The sequence below is a fragment of the Ruditapes philippinarum genome, unplaced genomic scaffold (assembly GCF_026571515.1).
Source record: "Ruditapes philippinarum isolate M1 unplaced genomic scaffold, ASM2657151v2 ctg2550_1_1_1_1, whole genome shotgun sequence".
NCBI lineage: Eukaryota > Metazoa > Mollusca > Bivalvia > Venerida > Veneridae > Ruditapes > Ruditapes philippinarum.
In genome coordinates this window covers 20,709-37,883 of record NW_026858308.1, presented here as the reverse complement: position 1 = coordinate 37,883, position 17,175 = coordinate 20,709, and the positions used below count along the sequence as shown (strand labels likewise).

Here is a 17,175-nt window from a genome sequence, read left to right as displayed (position 1 = left end):
GTGATCACATGACAGGCACGTGAATATTTTTCATAATTCAAAATGGCAACTTACATGACTTTTTCTTTTTATTTACTATTATGTGTATTTTCTTGCGGAAATTGTTGGATTCCAAGAATAATAAATGGTAGACCAAAGGGAGGGATGCTTGGTGCACCAAAAGTTGCCCATGACGTAAAAACACCACCTGCCCAGTGGTTTACGCAACGATTAGACCATTTTGATGGCGCAAACGTTCAGAGATGGAGTCAGGTAAATTGATCTATTAGAAAATGTAACAGTATCGTGTCAGGAATTGCAAACTCTGAAACTTATATTTCTTTTGTCAGGCATATTTATTTTAGTCAAAGCCTACTTAAGATAGCATGATTGCCAGACAAGTTCTTGTAACTTTAACTTTTCTCTATCATTTGAAGCCTACTTATATTTTTTTATTTAATAACAGAAACTGAAAGTAGATTTGTTTATATAGATCTACATGTAAATTATGAAATACTAGCATACCGAGGGTAAAGTTATCAATTAGGTATACAGTATGAATTAAAACTAAAAAGGGTAAAATAGAAATATTCTATTAATTAGCAAAAAAGTAAAATTAAAGAGAACACAAATGGCAATTAAATTTAAAAATGTGTTTTTCATTTATGTCATTTATTTGTTAAAGTGATTGAATTTTTTTTATTTATTTTATTTATACATTTTAGGAACATAGCACAAGATACATAATATAAAATCATACAGTTAAGAGATAACATAAATAAATCATATATATAAAATGAGATCATAAAACAGCATAAAAGAGCACACTTTTGTCATAAAAAATAAGAGGTACTATGCACCTATGGATAGCCCATTAAGCTAAATGCTTATTTCCAATGGGGTCCATAGAAATAAAAAAAAAACTAACATAATTTTAACCCTTTCCCCCCCTAAAAAACAAACAAGATAAAAAAATATAAAAATATAAACTAACTAACTTTGGTCAAAATTTAGGTTGAAAAAGGAAATATATTTATAAAAGTATGCCCTTTTTAAAATAAGCCTAGTATTACTATCACAGAAATATTTGATCACAGTGCCTAACACATTAGTTGTACACATATATATCTTCTGAAAGACTTTTATAGCTTTCTAGTAGGTACTTTTTGACAGATTTTTTGTATTGCACAAAATTATTAATGGATTTTATATATTCTGGCAGATCATTCCAGTCTTTAATTCCATTATAATAAAAGGTCTGTTTCATCACAGAATTACACTGGGGGACAATAAAATTAAAATTGCTTGATCTAGTATTGTAAAATCTTGCATCAGCACAACATCTAAAGTCGGCTCTAAGGTATGATGGACTCTTTTTGTAAAAAATCTTATACATATGATTTAGTCTTAACTGTTTGACTCTGTTTTCTACATTTAACCAATTTAATTTTTCAAACTCATACACTGTTACAGAAGTTCTGGGCGGTAAGTTTTGGACAAATCTTAATACCTTATTCTGAGTAATTTGTAACTTTCTTTTTAAATGTTTTGATAAACCTTCATACCAAGAGGAACAAGAGTAGTCAAAATGACACTGAATCAGGGCTGAACATAAAAGCTGTTTTCTTTTAGTATCTAAAAGTCTGCTCTGCCTATATAAAAACTTGAGCTTGGCATTCACTTTAGAAATAACGTTATTAACAATAGTTTCCCCAGATAAATCACTATTGATATAAAGACCAAGATACTTGACTATATTAGTACCCTTTATGCTATGACCATTACATGTAACAGTAAATTGTTCTTGCTTTTGTAATTTTCTTTTGGGGCCAAATAGCATACATTCTGTTTTACCAAGGTGGAGTGACAGCTTATTGTCTACGAGCCATTCTGAACAGCTTTCTAGGGCTGTCCCAAGTTTTTCTGAGATGAAATTCGGGTCTTTATGTGAGAATAAAATAGTGCTGTCATCTGCATAGAGTATTAACTTGCAATCATTATCAATACTTAAAATCATATCATTTACATAGCACAGAAAAAGCAACGGCCCTAGAATACTACCTTGGGGGACGCCACATGTCACACTGTTTGATTTAGAGTAAGTATTTCCTATATTAACAATTTGTGAACGTTCTGAAAGATATGATCTGAACCAGGAAATAGACTGAACACCCATTAATTCTAACTTTCCACTAAGAATATCATGGTCTACGGTGTCAAACGCCTTTTGCAAGTCAAGCATCACCATACCTGTGTATAGCCCTTTACTAGTATTAATTCTTATAACATTTGAAGCAGTTTCACAGATATAAATGTTTTAATTACCTTTATTATTTTCAAAACAATTTTTTTTTTTTCACACTACAATGGTAGACTAATATTAAATAATAATTATGTTATTAATTATTAATTATGAAAATAAAAAATAAGAATGTGAGGAACCACATGTGTCTCCAGGGTAATTATACAGTAACCTGTTATCCCAGAAAAAAATGACACAAGGCTGAAATTAAAGCTTGAAAGTCAAAATGATTTCTCTATCTCTTTGTTTTGCAGAGATATTTTGTTAATGACACATTTTACAAGTCTGGTGGTCCAATTTTTCTTATGATTGGTGGTGAAGGGCCAGCCAACCCTGTATGGATGGTGGAAGGAACTTGGATTCATTATGCTCAAACCTTTGGAGCTATTTGTGTTATGTTAGAGCACAGATATTATGGAGAAAGTCACCCTGTAAAGTAAGAAACAGATTCAGGGTATAGGCTCAGAATTTCTTAACTCTTTTATAAGCATGCAAGTATATTGGCAATACTTCCTTCTAGATGAATAAGTTACAGGGTTTTCATTTTTATCTAAGGCAACAGATGTGCCAATGAAAACAACCAATTTGGCCAAGGGTCAAGGGGGATAATTCTAATCTACAAGCTGAAAATGCAACCAATTTTAACAGCATTTCAACCGCTGGAATATTTATTTTTAATGAAGCATAATGAAAAAAATTATTATTTTGAAGGGGATTGAGTGAATCAGAAGAATAATATAGACATTATTGCTTTAAGTATTTTCAATTTATACATGGTGCTTGTTGGCCTATTTGTCGAAAGGCATGTTCTTACATTTAATTTTTTCTTGGGGAGGGGGGGGGGGAGTATGCAAAAAGGCGGATATTTGCATAATTATGTCTACTCTAGTACCATACTTTTTTTTATTGTTTTCCTTTTTTCCTGATGTATGAGTTTAAATTGTATGACAGAGAGCTTTCTTTATATAATAAATTTGTGATTTGTTTTGTTGTTTGCATTGCTGTATTATTTCATATTTAACTCTGTTGAAAATAAAAAAGAACAGAACCAAATTAAAATTTAGGCAAATTTATTACATACATTAAGCAGGGTAATTTAAAATTGTTGTATTTTGTGTTTACAGAGATTTATCAATAGGGAACATGAGGTTTCTTAACAGTCGTCAAGCATTAGCAGATTTGGCCAACTTCATAGATGGTTTCAAGGTGATATACAGCCAAAAATACAACTTTAATAATAAAAATAATAAACTCATTACATTTGGAGGATCTTATCCAGGTAAGTGTTTTATATACTTTAACTATAGTAGCTGCACAATCTGTTTTTAATGGCTTTATCAGTTAAATTGATGTAAATTACCTCTGAGCCTGCTTATAGCAGCTGATTCTATCCATGCAACCAGTAAAGACAAGATCCACCCTTACACCCATACTCTTACTATCTGATCATGGTCTTTGAAATTTTCCCTAAATATTATGAATGTTTTTTTTTTGAGATTGAAAAAAAGACAATATAAAGTTTTTTTGTTTTGATTTTGTTTTTTTCATTTGTGTAGTGTGAAAGTCAGTAATTGTAATGAAAAAATTAATTTTGATTTTATTTATTTTATTTTGCAAGGATCATTATCAGCGTGGTTCAGGTCAAAGTATCCATACATGGTTGACGGTGCTGTGGCAACTAGTGCGCCTATCTATGCTCAACTTGACTTTATGGGTCGGTTTGTAATTTTGTATACATCAATTAATTATATAGATCAAATATTAAATAAAACAAAGAAGTTACCAAATGAATAATATATGGATGTTGCTGGTAAGTGATTGGCCGATTTGGAGATACATTATCAGATTTTAAATATCTATATATAGCAAATAATAAATTGTTGAAGAACGAAAATTTATTATTCATCATATAAATGTTTATACAGGATCACTTAGAATTTTATCAACATTATTTTCCCCAGAAATATTTGATAAGGACATCCAAATGATACATTTCTATTTTTTTTGTTTCAATATTTGAAATACTGATTGGAAATTGTGCCCATTGAGTTTCAGATATTGATAAGAACAATAGAAATGTATAATTTGGATGTCCTTATAAAATATTTCCATTTTAAATAAAATGAAATATCCCAAAGTGCTTATATAAAGGAAAAGTTTATATAATAGGAATTTGTTGTGTGATTCAAGACATATCTAATACTATTGGAGATAATTTAAAACTTTATAAAGTTTATAAACTCATATTTATAAGAAAAAAAAAAGACAAGTATCATCCATTTGTTTTTTTGTTGGATTGAATGTTTTAACCCCTCAGTCCTTGAGTAATGAGGCACAGTTGAATGGTCTTTAATCCCTTAAGTTGATATTGTTTTCATTTCTAAAAAAACTTTATTGGTGTTCTCAAATAGGCATAAAGATGAACCTCTTTTACTTCTTTTGTTTTTAGCTCACCTGTGACAGGGTGAGCTTTTGTGATCGCTTTTTGTCTGGCGTCCGTCCGTCCGACATCTCCTCATAAACCACTAAGCCAATTTCATCCAAACTTTACAGGAATGTTCCTTTGGTGGAAAATTGTTCAAAGAATTTAATTCCATGCAGAGATCTGGTTGCCATGGCAACCAAAAGAAAAAACTTTAAATACCTTCTTCTAAAAAACCCAAAGAGCTAGAGCTTAGATGTTTGGCATGAAACATCTTCTTGTGAGTGTCTACCAAGTTTGTTCAAATATAAGCCCTGGGGTCAAAATTGGCCCCGCCCCAGGGGGTCATTTATTTTCCCTATATGCATAAAGTAAAAACTTAAAAAATCTTCTTTTAAAGAACCAAAAGAGCTAGAGCTAAGAAATTTAGCATGAAACATCTTCTAATGGGTGTCTACCAAGTTTGTTCAAATAAGAGCCCTGGGGTCAAAATTGGCACCGCCCTAGGGGGTCATTGATTTTCCCTATATGCATATAGTAAAAACTTAAAAAATCTTCTTTTAAAGAACCCAAAGAGCTAGAGCTAAGATATTTAGCATGAAACATGTTCTAATGGATGTCTACCAAGTTTGTTCAAATAAGAGCCCTGGGGTCATTGATTTTCCTTATATGTGAATAGCAAAAACTTAAAAAATCTTCTTTGAAAAAAAACAAATAGCTAGAGTTTAGATACTAAGCATGAAACATTTTCTAGTGAGTGTCTACCAAGTTTGTTCAAATAAAAGCCCTGGGGTCAAAATTGGCCCCTCCCGGGGGGTCATTGATTTTCCTTATATGTGTATAACAAAAACTTAAAAATTCTTCTTGGAAATAACTCAAATAGCCAGAGTTTAGATATTAAGCACGAAGCATCTTCTAGTGAGTGTCTACAAAGTTTGTTCAAATAAAAGCCTTGGGGTCCAAACTGGCCCTGCCCCAGGTGTGTCATTGTTTTTAACTATATGTGTAAAGAAAAAACTTGACCAGCTAGACCTTAGATGTTTAGCATGAAACATCTTCTAATGGGTGTCTACCAAGTTTGTTCAAATAAAAGCCCTGGGGTTTAAACTGGCCCCGCTACGGGGGCCTATATACAGGTGAGCGACTTCAGGGCCATCATGGCCCTCTTGTTTGGCAATTAGTACAGTTAGTATTTTTTATGGAAGTCAAAATACAACTTTATTCATTTTTTTGCTACCTCAATGACAAATGAGCCGTGTCATGACAAAACCAACATAATGGGTTTGAGACCAGCATGGCTCCAGACCAGCCTGCGCATCCGTGCAGTCTGATCAGGATCCATGCTGTTCGTTATCAGTTTCTCTACTTGTTAGAGAGTCGGTAAGCCCACAGCATGGATCCTGATCAGACTGCGCGGATGCGCAGGCTGGTCTGGATCCATGCTGGTCGCAAACCCATTATGTTGGTTTTGTCATGACACAGCTCAAATCATTTTACTTTTAGCACTACTAACTTGGGAAGATGAGCAACTACATGTTTCAAATACAAATGTATAATATTTAAACATTATTCAACACATGTTGGAAAATCCTAAAACATAATTTGCCTTTAAATGTTTGTGAATGCTTAAAGGGATTCCACTGAGGTTTTTTGACTTGACAGGACTGGAAATACTTTTTTGAGATAAGTGTTCAATTTGATGTAGGTCTAGACCAATAACTTGTGTGCAAAATTTCAGGTCATTCACTCAATCTGTTATTTTTTTTTTAATAGTTATTCTTTTGTGTAAAATGACCCAAAATTGAGAACTGTGCAAAGCTTTTCACCCAAATCAGGTTCAGAAAAGCACAAAAATATGATTTTCTATTACTTTCCAAGTATAATATTTCTTAATTATTTTTTGCATATATCTTTCTGTTTTAAGTGCCCTAGCTCATCTATTTAAAAAAAAATTAAAAACGTTTTTAGGCTTTCTTGACCTCAGTGGAGTTCCTTTAAAATTATGTTCTCTATATATCTTTCAGAATATCTGGATGTAGTAACTGATGCCCTAGATACAACTGGACCTGGCTGTAACCAGGAGATTATGAATGCCACACAGACCATGAGTGCCTGGTGGGGACAACCTGACAAACGTGCTGAGATGGAGAGCATGTTTAAGTATTATTTCAGGATTTTTCAAATAACCAACTTCCATTCATATGTTGTTAAAGTTTTAGGCTTACAGAGTATATTTAGGCAATATTTTTTTGAAAATCCTTTTCTTTGACTTAACATTACTGGTGTCACATTTGTAAGCACTGTCATGGCTCTAGTAAGGGTTGAAGGTGACATTGTAGTAAAATACACTTGAAAGACAGTTCTCATGTGCTTATTTAAATATTTTTTTCAGATTATGTGACAAAATTGACCCTGATAATATTCTAGATAGAGCTGGTTTCTTCAGTAACTTGGCTGGTAATTTTGAAGGTGTTGTACAATATAACAAAGATAATAGAGCCTTTGAGGTAAAAATTTGAACTTTTCTTACACGTACTATGTTAACCGTAGTCTTCCAACACCTAGTTTCTGTATGAGGAATTGCAGGGGAAATAAGCCTAGTTTTAACTAAAAATTTGGGAAGTATATAAAGAAAATGAACTAGACAAAAATTATTGTATCTGAAACTTTTAAAGGCAAATTTTATTGGTAAAACATAGTTTCATTCATGATCCCTATGATGTTAATGAGAGAAACTTTGTACTTGCATCAATGGGCAGAGTTTGTTGCATGATTTTTTTATTCTATAAGTTGTTGTAAGTTGATCAATGAGGCCTCAAGGTATTTAAACACACAAAATATTTCCTTGTCATATATTATAATAAGTTTGTACAGATAGATCTGTATTTTCCATAAATTGTAATCTTTCATGTTTAAACACAAAGAAAAACCAATGTTGCAAACAAAAAACACAAATCAAAGAAACGTACAGTATTGAAATTTATATATAAATGCCAGTGAAATTGAACAATTTCATAATAATGTACAATGATGTAGTAACTATGTACCAAATAATTTTTGATGACATCATAACAGGGTGCAATAGGAACTGACATCACACTGGACAAGTTATGTGACGTAATGACAGATTTCACCCGAGGGTCGCCCATCGAGAGATATGCCTATGTAAATACCTGGTTGCTAAAAACGTACTCACAGTCATGTCTTGATTTCAAGTATGATAAGATGATCGACGACATGACGAAGACGGACTGGAACAGCAGTGCTGGTGAAGGAGGTATGTTAAACAGTCTCAAACATCTTATTTCAGGACCATCAATGGCTGAGTGGTTAAGGTCAGTTTCTAACTACTTGTCCTTTACCACTGTAGGTTTATATCTGATCAAGTACTTTGAATATTTTCTTGTGAGGAAGCTTTCCAGCCAGCTTACCGAACGTTAGTGTCTGTACTCAGGGTGTTTAAGGGGCACCTGAGATTTTCCTTATCAGTAAAGATGAGAATCTACCATATGACCTTTAAAGTGCTGTTATGGCTTAATCCCTTACCAACCAACCATTAAACTTGATTTTCTACTGTAATAGAAATGTAATCTTAACCATCCAATCTTGGGTAACCAAATTTTCATTTTAATGTACACGTACAATGTATTTCATTGTGTTCATTATCTTTTAAATTAAAAATTGTGCAAGTTTTAGCAATAATTTCAGTAATACTGTTTTATATCTATGAGAATCCTGTCAGATATTTTAACTTGACTGCATTCATTTGTTATTCATTATTTTCCGATATAACATATGGCTAGTTCCAGTCTCCAAACTTTTGAAGTATACTTTTGTATAGACTTGGCACCAAACTATAATGCGATCTTGGGTGTTTCATTATTCAGGACGACAGTGGATGTATCAAACTTGTGCAGAATTTGGCTGGTTCCAGTCATCAGACTGCAAGAAGCAAGCATTTAGTCATGAATTCCCAGTCAAGTAAGATTTTAGAAAAAAAATGTATTGCCATAGTACATTTTGAATAAAATTTTATTCATAAAAAGATTAGTGATGATATTTCCATAAACAAAATTAGTTTTTCAAACTGTTTTAAATATTGATGAAATGTAGATCTTCTTAATGAATATATAGCTTAGTTTAATTATGCTCAGCTAAGGTTCAAAAGGCTAAAAACAAAAAATTGTAAATCTTACATAGATCGACCAAGGCATTTAAAATTGTTGAAATGAAATATACTCAAATTTAAATTAAAAATCAATATTTATTGTGATTCTTAGCCTAAATTGAGTAAAAAAAACCCAACATTTTAATGCTTTTTAGCTTATTTTGCACTACAGAAATGATTGTTCTGGGAAAATAGAGTGAGAATGATCTGAAATTTTGCACAATAGTTATAGACTTACATCAAATAGTAATCTCAAAATTTTTTTTATCCAACCTTGCTAGGGGACGTGAGGGATGTTGCACTTTTTCATTATCCCTCATTTACAGACTCAATCAAACTGAGTCTGCAATTTTCATGTAATTTTGTTGTGAATAATGCTTCCAAGGGATCACTTTGTTTCCATAATCTTAACATGTTAAAAATCTCCGTAGAGTTCTTTTTAACTTTGTATGCATTAGAATTGTTGCTAATTATGTTATAATAAAAAAGGTCCCGTGCAGTCCATATTTTATCTTCAGTATTGAGTATAGTTCGTGCTTATTTTCATTTCAGTTTTTCATGTATACAGTGCATGGACATATTTGAGAAGAGCATGGATTGTACATTCATTGATGCAAATATCAAAGACACTAACCAGTATTATGGTGGACGTATCATTTCTGTAACAAAAGTAGTGTTTCCAAATGGTTCAATTGACCCATGGCATGCCATGGGGGTTACAGAGGACATCTCACCGGACGCGACAGCTATTTATATTGATGGTATGCATAAGGCTGCAAGACTTTTAGGGGTCTATTTTGCGAATTGACTAGGTTTTCTGAGTAAAAATCACTTTCTTCTGACATTATTAGGTTTGATTCATAACAGATGCTTTGGATTGAGAATGCTATCCACCTAGCTTAGGGAAGGTTATTATTCTGGTTTTGCTAAGGTGCTGCTTGTACATTAAATAGCATATGGAGAGGCACCTGAATTTTTCCTCTGCTAGGAAAGCGTATTAGCTGTGATATGATATGTAGAGTGTAAGTGTGACTTAAAAGTAACACTAAAAATAAGATAGCATTGCTAAATTGCCTGGTTATTGGCATGCTTTAAATTTAGAACTGCATTTTTGTGTCGCCTCTACGGGCAATTTCATCCAAACTTTACAGGAATGATCAGTACCAAGTCTAAATGTGCATATTGTCAGCATTTTCCGGTTCAATGATTTTTGTCAGAGTTATGGCCCTTTAATAATTTTTATTTTTAAAGTTTGTCCGGACTACTTCTCTTATACCACTAATGCAATTTCAATGAAACTTTACAGGATTGATCTGTAGCTCAAGTCCTTGCGCATATTGCACGGGTTTTTTGGTTGAATGATTTTTGGCCGAGTTATGGCCCTTTGATAAAAAGGTGTTTTTTTCTGTGTGTTGCCAGATACACAAAAGCTTGTCCGGACTTAACTCCTCATAAACTACTGGTGCAATTTCATCCAAACTTTACAGGAATGATCAGTACCAAGTCTAGTTGTGCACTGTCCGTCTGTCTGTCCGTCTGTCACAAAACTTGTCCCAACATGAAATTGGCCATCATGAGGCTACACATGTGATCACTGATTGCTCTTGTTGTTAATGGTGTTCAGTTGTAAAAAAGCTGAAGGTTAGCACCTAACAGTAAAGGGTGTGTAAATTGTAAGTTTACTAAATTTGTAAAATGGTTCATTGCAAATTCAAGGGGGTTGAAAATCAATTAACTAAAATTGAGCTGTAGGATTTTTTTCAACATATTTGTATCTCCTTCTTTTGCAAGGCTTTTGGAAAAAAACAAGCTTGATAAGCTTTCAGTAACTGACAAAAGATCTAAATATCAACTGATATATTATGTGTTATATTACAGGGACCGCCCACTGTGCCAATATGTACCCGCCTGCTGACAATGATTCTCCACAACTTACTGCTGCTAGGCAACATATAGGTGATCTCATTGAAAAATGGCTACAGTGAAAACTGTAGAATACCAATTGTTAAAACATTCCAGAAAGATCAGAATTTTACTGGATTTAATCAAATGTAGTGTATAATGTTTTAGCCAAATATTGTCCAGCCAGTTGTCTTAAGCAGATGAATTAAATAAATTTTCACATTTTGTATATTATGCTTATTAAAGCAGCATGCCATCAGATTTATGTAAAATTTTAATGAAAATTTTGACAATGTATTCAAAAGTAAAATATTGTGAAATAAGCAAATCTATTAATTAACACATTGTAAAAAGTGCTTACAATCCATGTAAATAACCAAAAACTGGTCAAAATATGTAAAAATAGCCCTTACTGTGATAAATACTGCAATATCAGATCATTATTTGTGTATAACATGCAAATAATTACTTGATTCTTGGATATTTTTACTTTTTCTAAAAATATAAATGTTTCTAAAGTTTCATTTTCTTAAAATGTTTTGGCTTACCTGGAGGCATGCAACTTTAATGAAATACATGTGTTGAATTTATCAGGGAAATACAAACTATATCACTCACTGTATATCACATAATAAAATCTTGCTGTTTTCATCGAAAAGTATAAAATAAATAGAAAATGTGTATGATTTTAATGATTATTGTGTATATTTCATTTTAAATTAGGACAATTAAAAATATATTTTACTTCCATTACATGTTAATATATTAATTTCTAAATTAGTTATTATCTAGATTTGAAATATAAAGAAGTGCATACAATTTATCCACCAGTAGCCTTGATGGGTTACCGCAAGCATTTTCACAGTGTTAGTTTGATACACTATTATATATAATAATTCCAACTTCTAATTTAAATAAATTTTGCAGATACATGTACGTGTGAAATTTACTTTGATGTTAAAAAATACAGAATTGTTTTCTTTCTAGATGTATTTTTCGAATTCTATTTGAACAACAAAAATTATTGAAAATGTTGTTATATAATTGTTATTGTTATGTAATTACTTGTGTTAAAATTTATTGTCAGAAATGTTAGACCTCTAATTACCTCTTTTATGGACTGTTTACAAATTCTAGTTTTATGAAAATTTGTTTCCAGCATCATAAAATGCTAATCATTACTGGGGTATCTGATATATAAAATTCTCAGTCAGTATATCATAGTTTAATACACAGGCACTAAACACAATTAATTTACCTCTATTCTTTATATATAGTATTATGAGCATATAGAGGTAAATTAATTGTGTCTAGTGCCTGTGGTTTAATATGGATCCTGAGGTGAATTAAGAGTTTTGATAATGTTAAGTGATTTGTATGATTTCAGTAGTAATTTTACAGAAAGTAGCTAATAATAGATTCAAGTATATGTACACTGTTTGATTCTTATTTTGTGGTACTAATTATATACATATATTCCTACTTCATATTTTTTGTTTTTCAAGGTAGGTCGTCAAAGGAAGTTCACATTTTAAGGGTTTTGAAAGAAAATGTTTCAATTTAAAATCAAAGCCACTCATATTTTCGTAGTTTTCAGATCATATAATTGTTCTAAAAGAAAAACAAAATTCCACCATATTAAAATAAATGCAAAATTATAAGTTGTACAGACTGCTTTTTAGCATTGTGATATGATTTGTTTTGTAATTGAGATTAAAAATGATTTTATACATAACAAAAAATTAATTAAACTTGTTAAAATATCTAATTAGCAATAAGTAGTTTTTTTAGCATGTCACTAAAATAAATTATGGTCAATAGCTGTAAATCTCATGTATTAAATGAACGAATTTATCATAAATCCCTTCTGAGCACATTTTAATCTCTGCATTTGGGCGTCCATGGCCATGTGGTTAAGGTGGTTGACTTCACACCAGTTGTCTCTCACACCGTAGATTCTTTCTGTGCCACGTCTTCAAATTCTTTCATGTGAGAAAGCTATCCAGTGGTTCTACTCTTGAGGTCTTCCTCCACCAGTAAAGCTGGAAACTATTCTGTGTTGGTGCGATGTAAAACCCAATAAAACAAATAATTACAGTTTGAATCATTGAAAGGGACGTTTTGAATATATTCCGAGGCAAGACGAATGAAATTATAGCAATACCGAATATAACATGTAAACTGCTTAATTTTGTGTGTATAGGTGAAAGACTATGCTTTGTGCAACATCTGTCGTTTAACTTAGCCATAGCTTTAAACCTAACCCTGCTGTATTTATGTAATGAACTTGTCCTGCTTTGAATTTGGAATATTCCATTGTTAATTGAAGGGATTTTAATATCAAAATGGTCCAGAAATATGCTATGTAAACTTTACTGCTACAATATCAAGTTTTTGTTCACCCAAGAGCTATCACATCTATTTAAAAGACCCTTGATGGAGGAAAAAGTGCTCAGAACTTGACCCAATCAATTTATGTAAAATATGTGTAACTAAGTTTACTTTTTCATAATGATGTCATATTAAAACTTTTCATTACTTTTCCAGAACTCTTTCATTTTGCTTACAAACGATTGATGGTTCTACTGTGTTTACTCTTTTCCGTCCTCCCCTCGCCTGCCTGATGCACAAGGTTGGAACGGCCATTCTTCAACTATTAAAGCTATAAAGTGACCTAAATGATCTATACTGTAACAGATTGACTTGAATAAACCTTAACAATGTAAAACAAACAAAAAATAAATAACCAACTAAATTGTGATGTTTTAATGTTTATACTGAAAATGAGTTCCAAATAAATTCAATATGTTCAAAAGCAGAAAATAAAGGATTCATCTATCCAATGATGCTTCCGGACACCTGTTTCTCGTATAGCAGCGTTCCGGTGAAGGAGGTAACTCTTTCACTATCATCAGAATATAAGTTACTACCTCCCTTTAATTCATGTATTGTCCAGACTGTGTCACCTTCAAGCACAAACAAAATAGCAGTAGTGCTTCCTTGCTCATCATCATCTATTGAAGTACTTTCTGCTACTGCCGATACCTGTGAAATATTGTGATTAAATGTAGACATTAAAAAACAGACAGAATGAACATTCAGATTAAGCCCTATACTGCATAATTCCTTAAATGAACTTTTCCTGCTCTATCTTTCAATCTGGACACAAAAAGCAAATTCATTATTTTTACATAAAATTTGAGAATAAATACTGACTGAATAGTGAACAGTGCTGACCATGAGCATGATATGGCACAGGTTTTGGTCTGTACTGGTCACATGGGTAATATAAGTTGCCCCAGCAGGCTAAGCTTTAATACAAGTATTAAGGTAATGGTTACATAAAGCCCTGTAGAAGTAATTTTTAGCTCGACTAATCGATAAGAATAAGTAGAGCTATTGCAGTCACCCGAGCGTCGGCGTCGGCGTAACCACTTATGTTAAAGTTTTTGTAATAGTTCAAATATTTTCAAAGTCCATAGACATATGGCTTTGAAACTTTGCACACTTGTTCACCATCATGACCCCAACCTGTAGACAGGAGGAGATAACTCTATCAAGCATTTTGACAGAATTATGCCCCTTTTTCGACTTAGAATTTATGTTAAAGTTTTTGTAATAGTTCAAATATTTTCAAAGTCCATTGACATATGGCTTTAAAACTTTGCACACTTGTTCACCATCATGACCCCAACCTGTAGACAAGAGGAGGTAACTGTATCAAGCATTTTGACAGAATTATGCCCCTTTTTCGAATTAGAATTTACGTTAAAGTTTTTGTAATAGTTCAAATATTTTCAAAGTCCATTGACATATGGCTTTGAAACTTTGCACACTTGTTCACCATCATGACCCCAACCTGTAGACAGGAGGAGGTAACTCTATCAAGCATTTTGACAGAATTATGCCCCTTTTTCGACTTAGAATTTACGTTAAAGTTTTTGTAATAGTTCAAATATTTTCAAAGTCCATTAACATATGGCTTTGAAACTTTGCACACTTGTTCAACATCATGACCCCAACCTGTAAACAGGAGGAGGTAACTCTATCAAGCATTTTGACAGAATTATGCCCCTTTTTCGACTTAGAATTTACGTTAAAGTTTTTGTAATAGTTCAAATATTTTCAAAGTCCATTGACATATGGCTTTGAAACTTTGCACACTTGTTCACCATCATGACCCCAACCTGTAAACAGGAGGAGGTAACTGTATCAAGCATTTTTTTTACTATCAAGCACTAAGAATAGTCGAGCGTTGCTGTCCTACCGACAGCTCTTGTTTGGAGATTATGTTTATTTAACCCTTTCGCTGCCAGAGGGTTATTGTTTTATTGATCACCTATTTGCCAGAGGGTTTTCTAAAAAATTACTACCGTATATTATTAATTAATATAATTATTATTTGTTATTTAGTATTATAATGATTATATATGTTTCCAGATATGCTAGTATAGTAATAATTATTGTCGATGGTATAATTTTCTTTATATTTATTATTATTTTTATTATTATTATTAATTTACTATTACTATTATGATTATTATAGCAACGGCTAAAGCTGTCCATATGGCAAATACGCCGAAAATAACAGGGACGGCTTTAGCCGTCCCTATGGCAGTGAAAGGGTTAAATCCGTCAGTCATTGGAGCTTATCTGAATCATATTTGTTACACACACAAAAAAATGTGTTTTCTTGGTATTTATCCTTAATGCAAACTTACAATGTACATGTATGTCAAGCAAAACAGGCGTTTGAGCAAGACTTTAAGCATAGTATTTGACCTATGTTGAATATTTAACATATAGAAACAAAATATTACCTGGTGCACACCATTTATAACGAGTCTTGTAAATACGTCATACTGAGTCAGGGGTACTCCAGGGATAGCCTTTGACCCAACTGAGTAGGAGAACAGGTATACACCAGAAACTGGTGCTGTAAATACTCCGGTGTTACTGTCGTACGCATTTCCATCATTCAGCAATATCTAAAGTGTAAATGAAAATTAGAATTTACTGTAATAAATTGAAATACCAGTAATTGACTAAAATCAAATGGATACATTTACATTTGTTGTCAATATTTTTAAATTTCTGTTAAATTATTATAATTACGAATGAAAAGCCAAGATGACACAAATAAAAATAGATATTTATCAGAAAATCTACAAATGAAAATTTTTGGACAGACATCAGTTCCTCTCTATATTTCATTAATTTGTGAGAGCATGCACAAAATAAGAACACAATAATTAGTATACTTTATACAAAGTATCAATTTAATGTTTACTCACATGCTCGTAGACAATTTTTTGTTCCTTTGTTATATTGTGAATATGTTGAGATTTATAGGCTGTAAAAGCAACGAGAGTTCTCGACTGCCTGCGAGTTCTCTGATCCAATTCTCTTTCCTTCTTCAGGTACTTTAACTCTTCCTCAAGTTTTCTTATTTGTCTCCCTTTATCTTCATTTTCTTTTTCAAGAGTAGAAATTTTGTGGTTTAACTCTTTCTCGTTGTCTCTTAAATGCCTAAACTCCTCTTTAACAAATTGCTCCAAATCATGCACATTGTTATATTCACCTTCTACATGAATGTATCTGCTTTCAAATAACAAAACTGTCAGTAGGAAAGAATTAAACCTGCTCATCGTTTCATGTAAGAGAATAATCTTCCAATACAAATTGACATGAATATTTTTGTACTGTATACATTCTAAAACATACCGTGTATATTCCAAAACACATGCCCGTCAGAAGTAAGTCTTTAATTAATTTTTTTTTTTTTATTGTATGTATTGGGCCAATGAGCTTTTTGTAATATAATCCAGATTTTTTCCGAAAATATGACCTATATACAATATTGTAATAACATAATGGGTTATATTTTTTTGGGGGGAAAAATGGATTTTGTTTCCAACCCCTTAGTATTGGGTGGTACATTTATTTTTTAGGGGCTGAGTTTTATAGTCACATCAGCTCAAGCACATTATGGCGTTCCACATATTACCGAGTGACAACTTCAGACCAGCATTATTTTAGGTAGGATTACTGGTCCGCTTATAGACCTTCTATCAGATTCTTGGCAGACTGCCAGCAGTGTTTCGATTTAAACACTTAATGCTGAGGGTCCAGTGATTTTAGTTCAGTGTCCAGTTAAAAGCTGAGCCATTTTTTCCAAATAATTCATTCTACATACAACAAAATCTATATTATACCATTTTAATTCAAAATGAGTTGATTGAGTTGCCCAGTGTTAATCACACCCAGTTTAAAGTTTTATTCTCTATAATAAGTGTTTTTTGTTGTTGTTTTTGTTTTTTTTTTGGGGGGGGGGGTGCAGGGGAATTGGGGAGTTAAGCTAATCTGATGGTGCATTTATAACTGTAAGTTTGGTAATAATTT

General features: G+C 32.3%; 2 protein-coding genes across 2 annotated transcripts; one reads left to right on the top strand and one right to left on the bottom strand.

Annotated features, from left to right (window-relative positions):
• Positions 1–12,537, top strand: LOC132752732 (putative serine protease F56F10.1). The gene is made up of 10 exons (XM_060743097.1): positions 1–252; positions 2,536–2,717; positions 3,406–3,560; positions 3,900–3,995; positions 6,728–6,863; positions 7,096–7,210; positions 7,779–7,980; positions 8,591–8,684; positions 9,424–9,632; positions 10,750–12,537. Exons 1-10 carry the CDS (start codon positions 43–45, stop codon positions 10,854–10,856), a joined length of 1,506 nt encoding a protein of 501 aa, XP_060599080.1. The 5' UTR covers positions 1–42; the 3' UTR covers positions 10,857–12,537.
• A 995-nt stretch (positions 12,538–13,532) lies between these two features.
• Positions 13,533–16,433, bottom strand: LOC132752737 (complement C1q tumor necrosis factor-related protein 3-like). Its single transcript, XM_060743103.1, has 3 exons — positions 16,068–16,433; positions 15,594–15,761; positions 13,533–13,818 (listed from the first exon to the last, which is right to left on the bottom strand). The coding sequence occupies exons 1-3, from the start codon at positions 16,419–16,421 to the stop codon at positions 13,609–13,611; spliced, it is 732 nt and encodes a 243-aa protein (XP_060599086.1). The 5' UTR covers positions 16,422–16,433; the 3' UTR covers positions 13,533–13,608.
• Positions 16,434–17,175: the final 742 nt, after the last annotated feature.

Coding starts and splice junctions, on each gene's coding strand:
- LOC132752732 (XM_060743097.1), top strand. CDS start 43: ATGGCAACTTACATGACTTTTTCTTTTTATTTACTATTATGTGTATTT. Junction 2,718..3,405: donor GGAGAAAGTCACCCTGTAAA/GTAAGAAACAGA, acceptor TTGTGTTTACAG/AGATTTATCAATAGGGAACA. Junction 6,864..7,095: donor GAGATGGAGAGCATGTTTAA/GTATTATTTCAG, acceptor TATTTTTTTCAG/ATTATGTGACAAAATTGACC.
- LOC132752737 (XM_060743103.1), bottom strand. CDS start 16,421: ATGAGCAGGTTTAATTCTTTCCTACTGACAGTTTTGTTATTTGAAAGC. Junction 15,762..16,067: donor AAAAAATTGTCTACGAGCAT/GTGAGTAAACAT, acceptor TTTACACTTTAG/ATATTGCTGAATGATGGAAA. Junction 13,819..15,593: donor TTATAAATGGTGTGCACCAG/GTAATATTTTGT, acceptor AATATTTCACAG/GTATCGGCAGTAGCAGAAAG.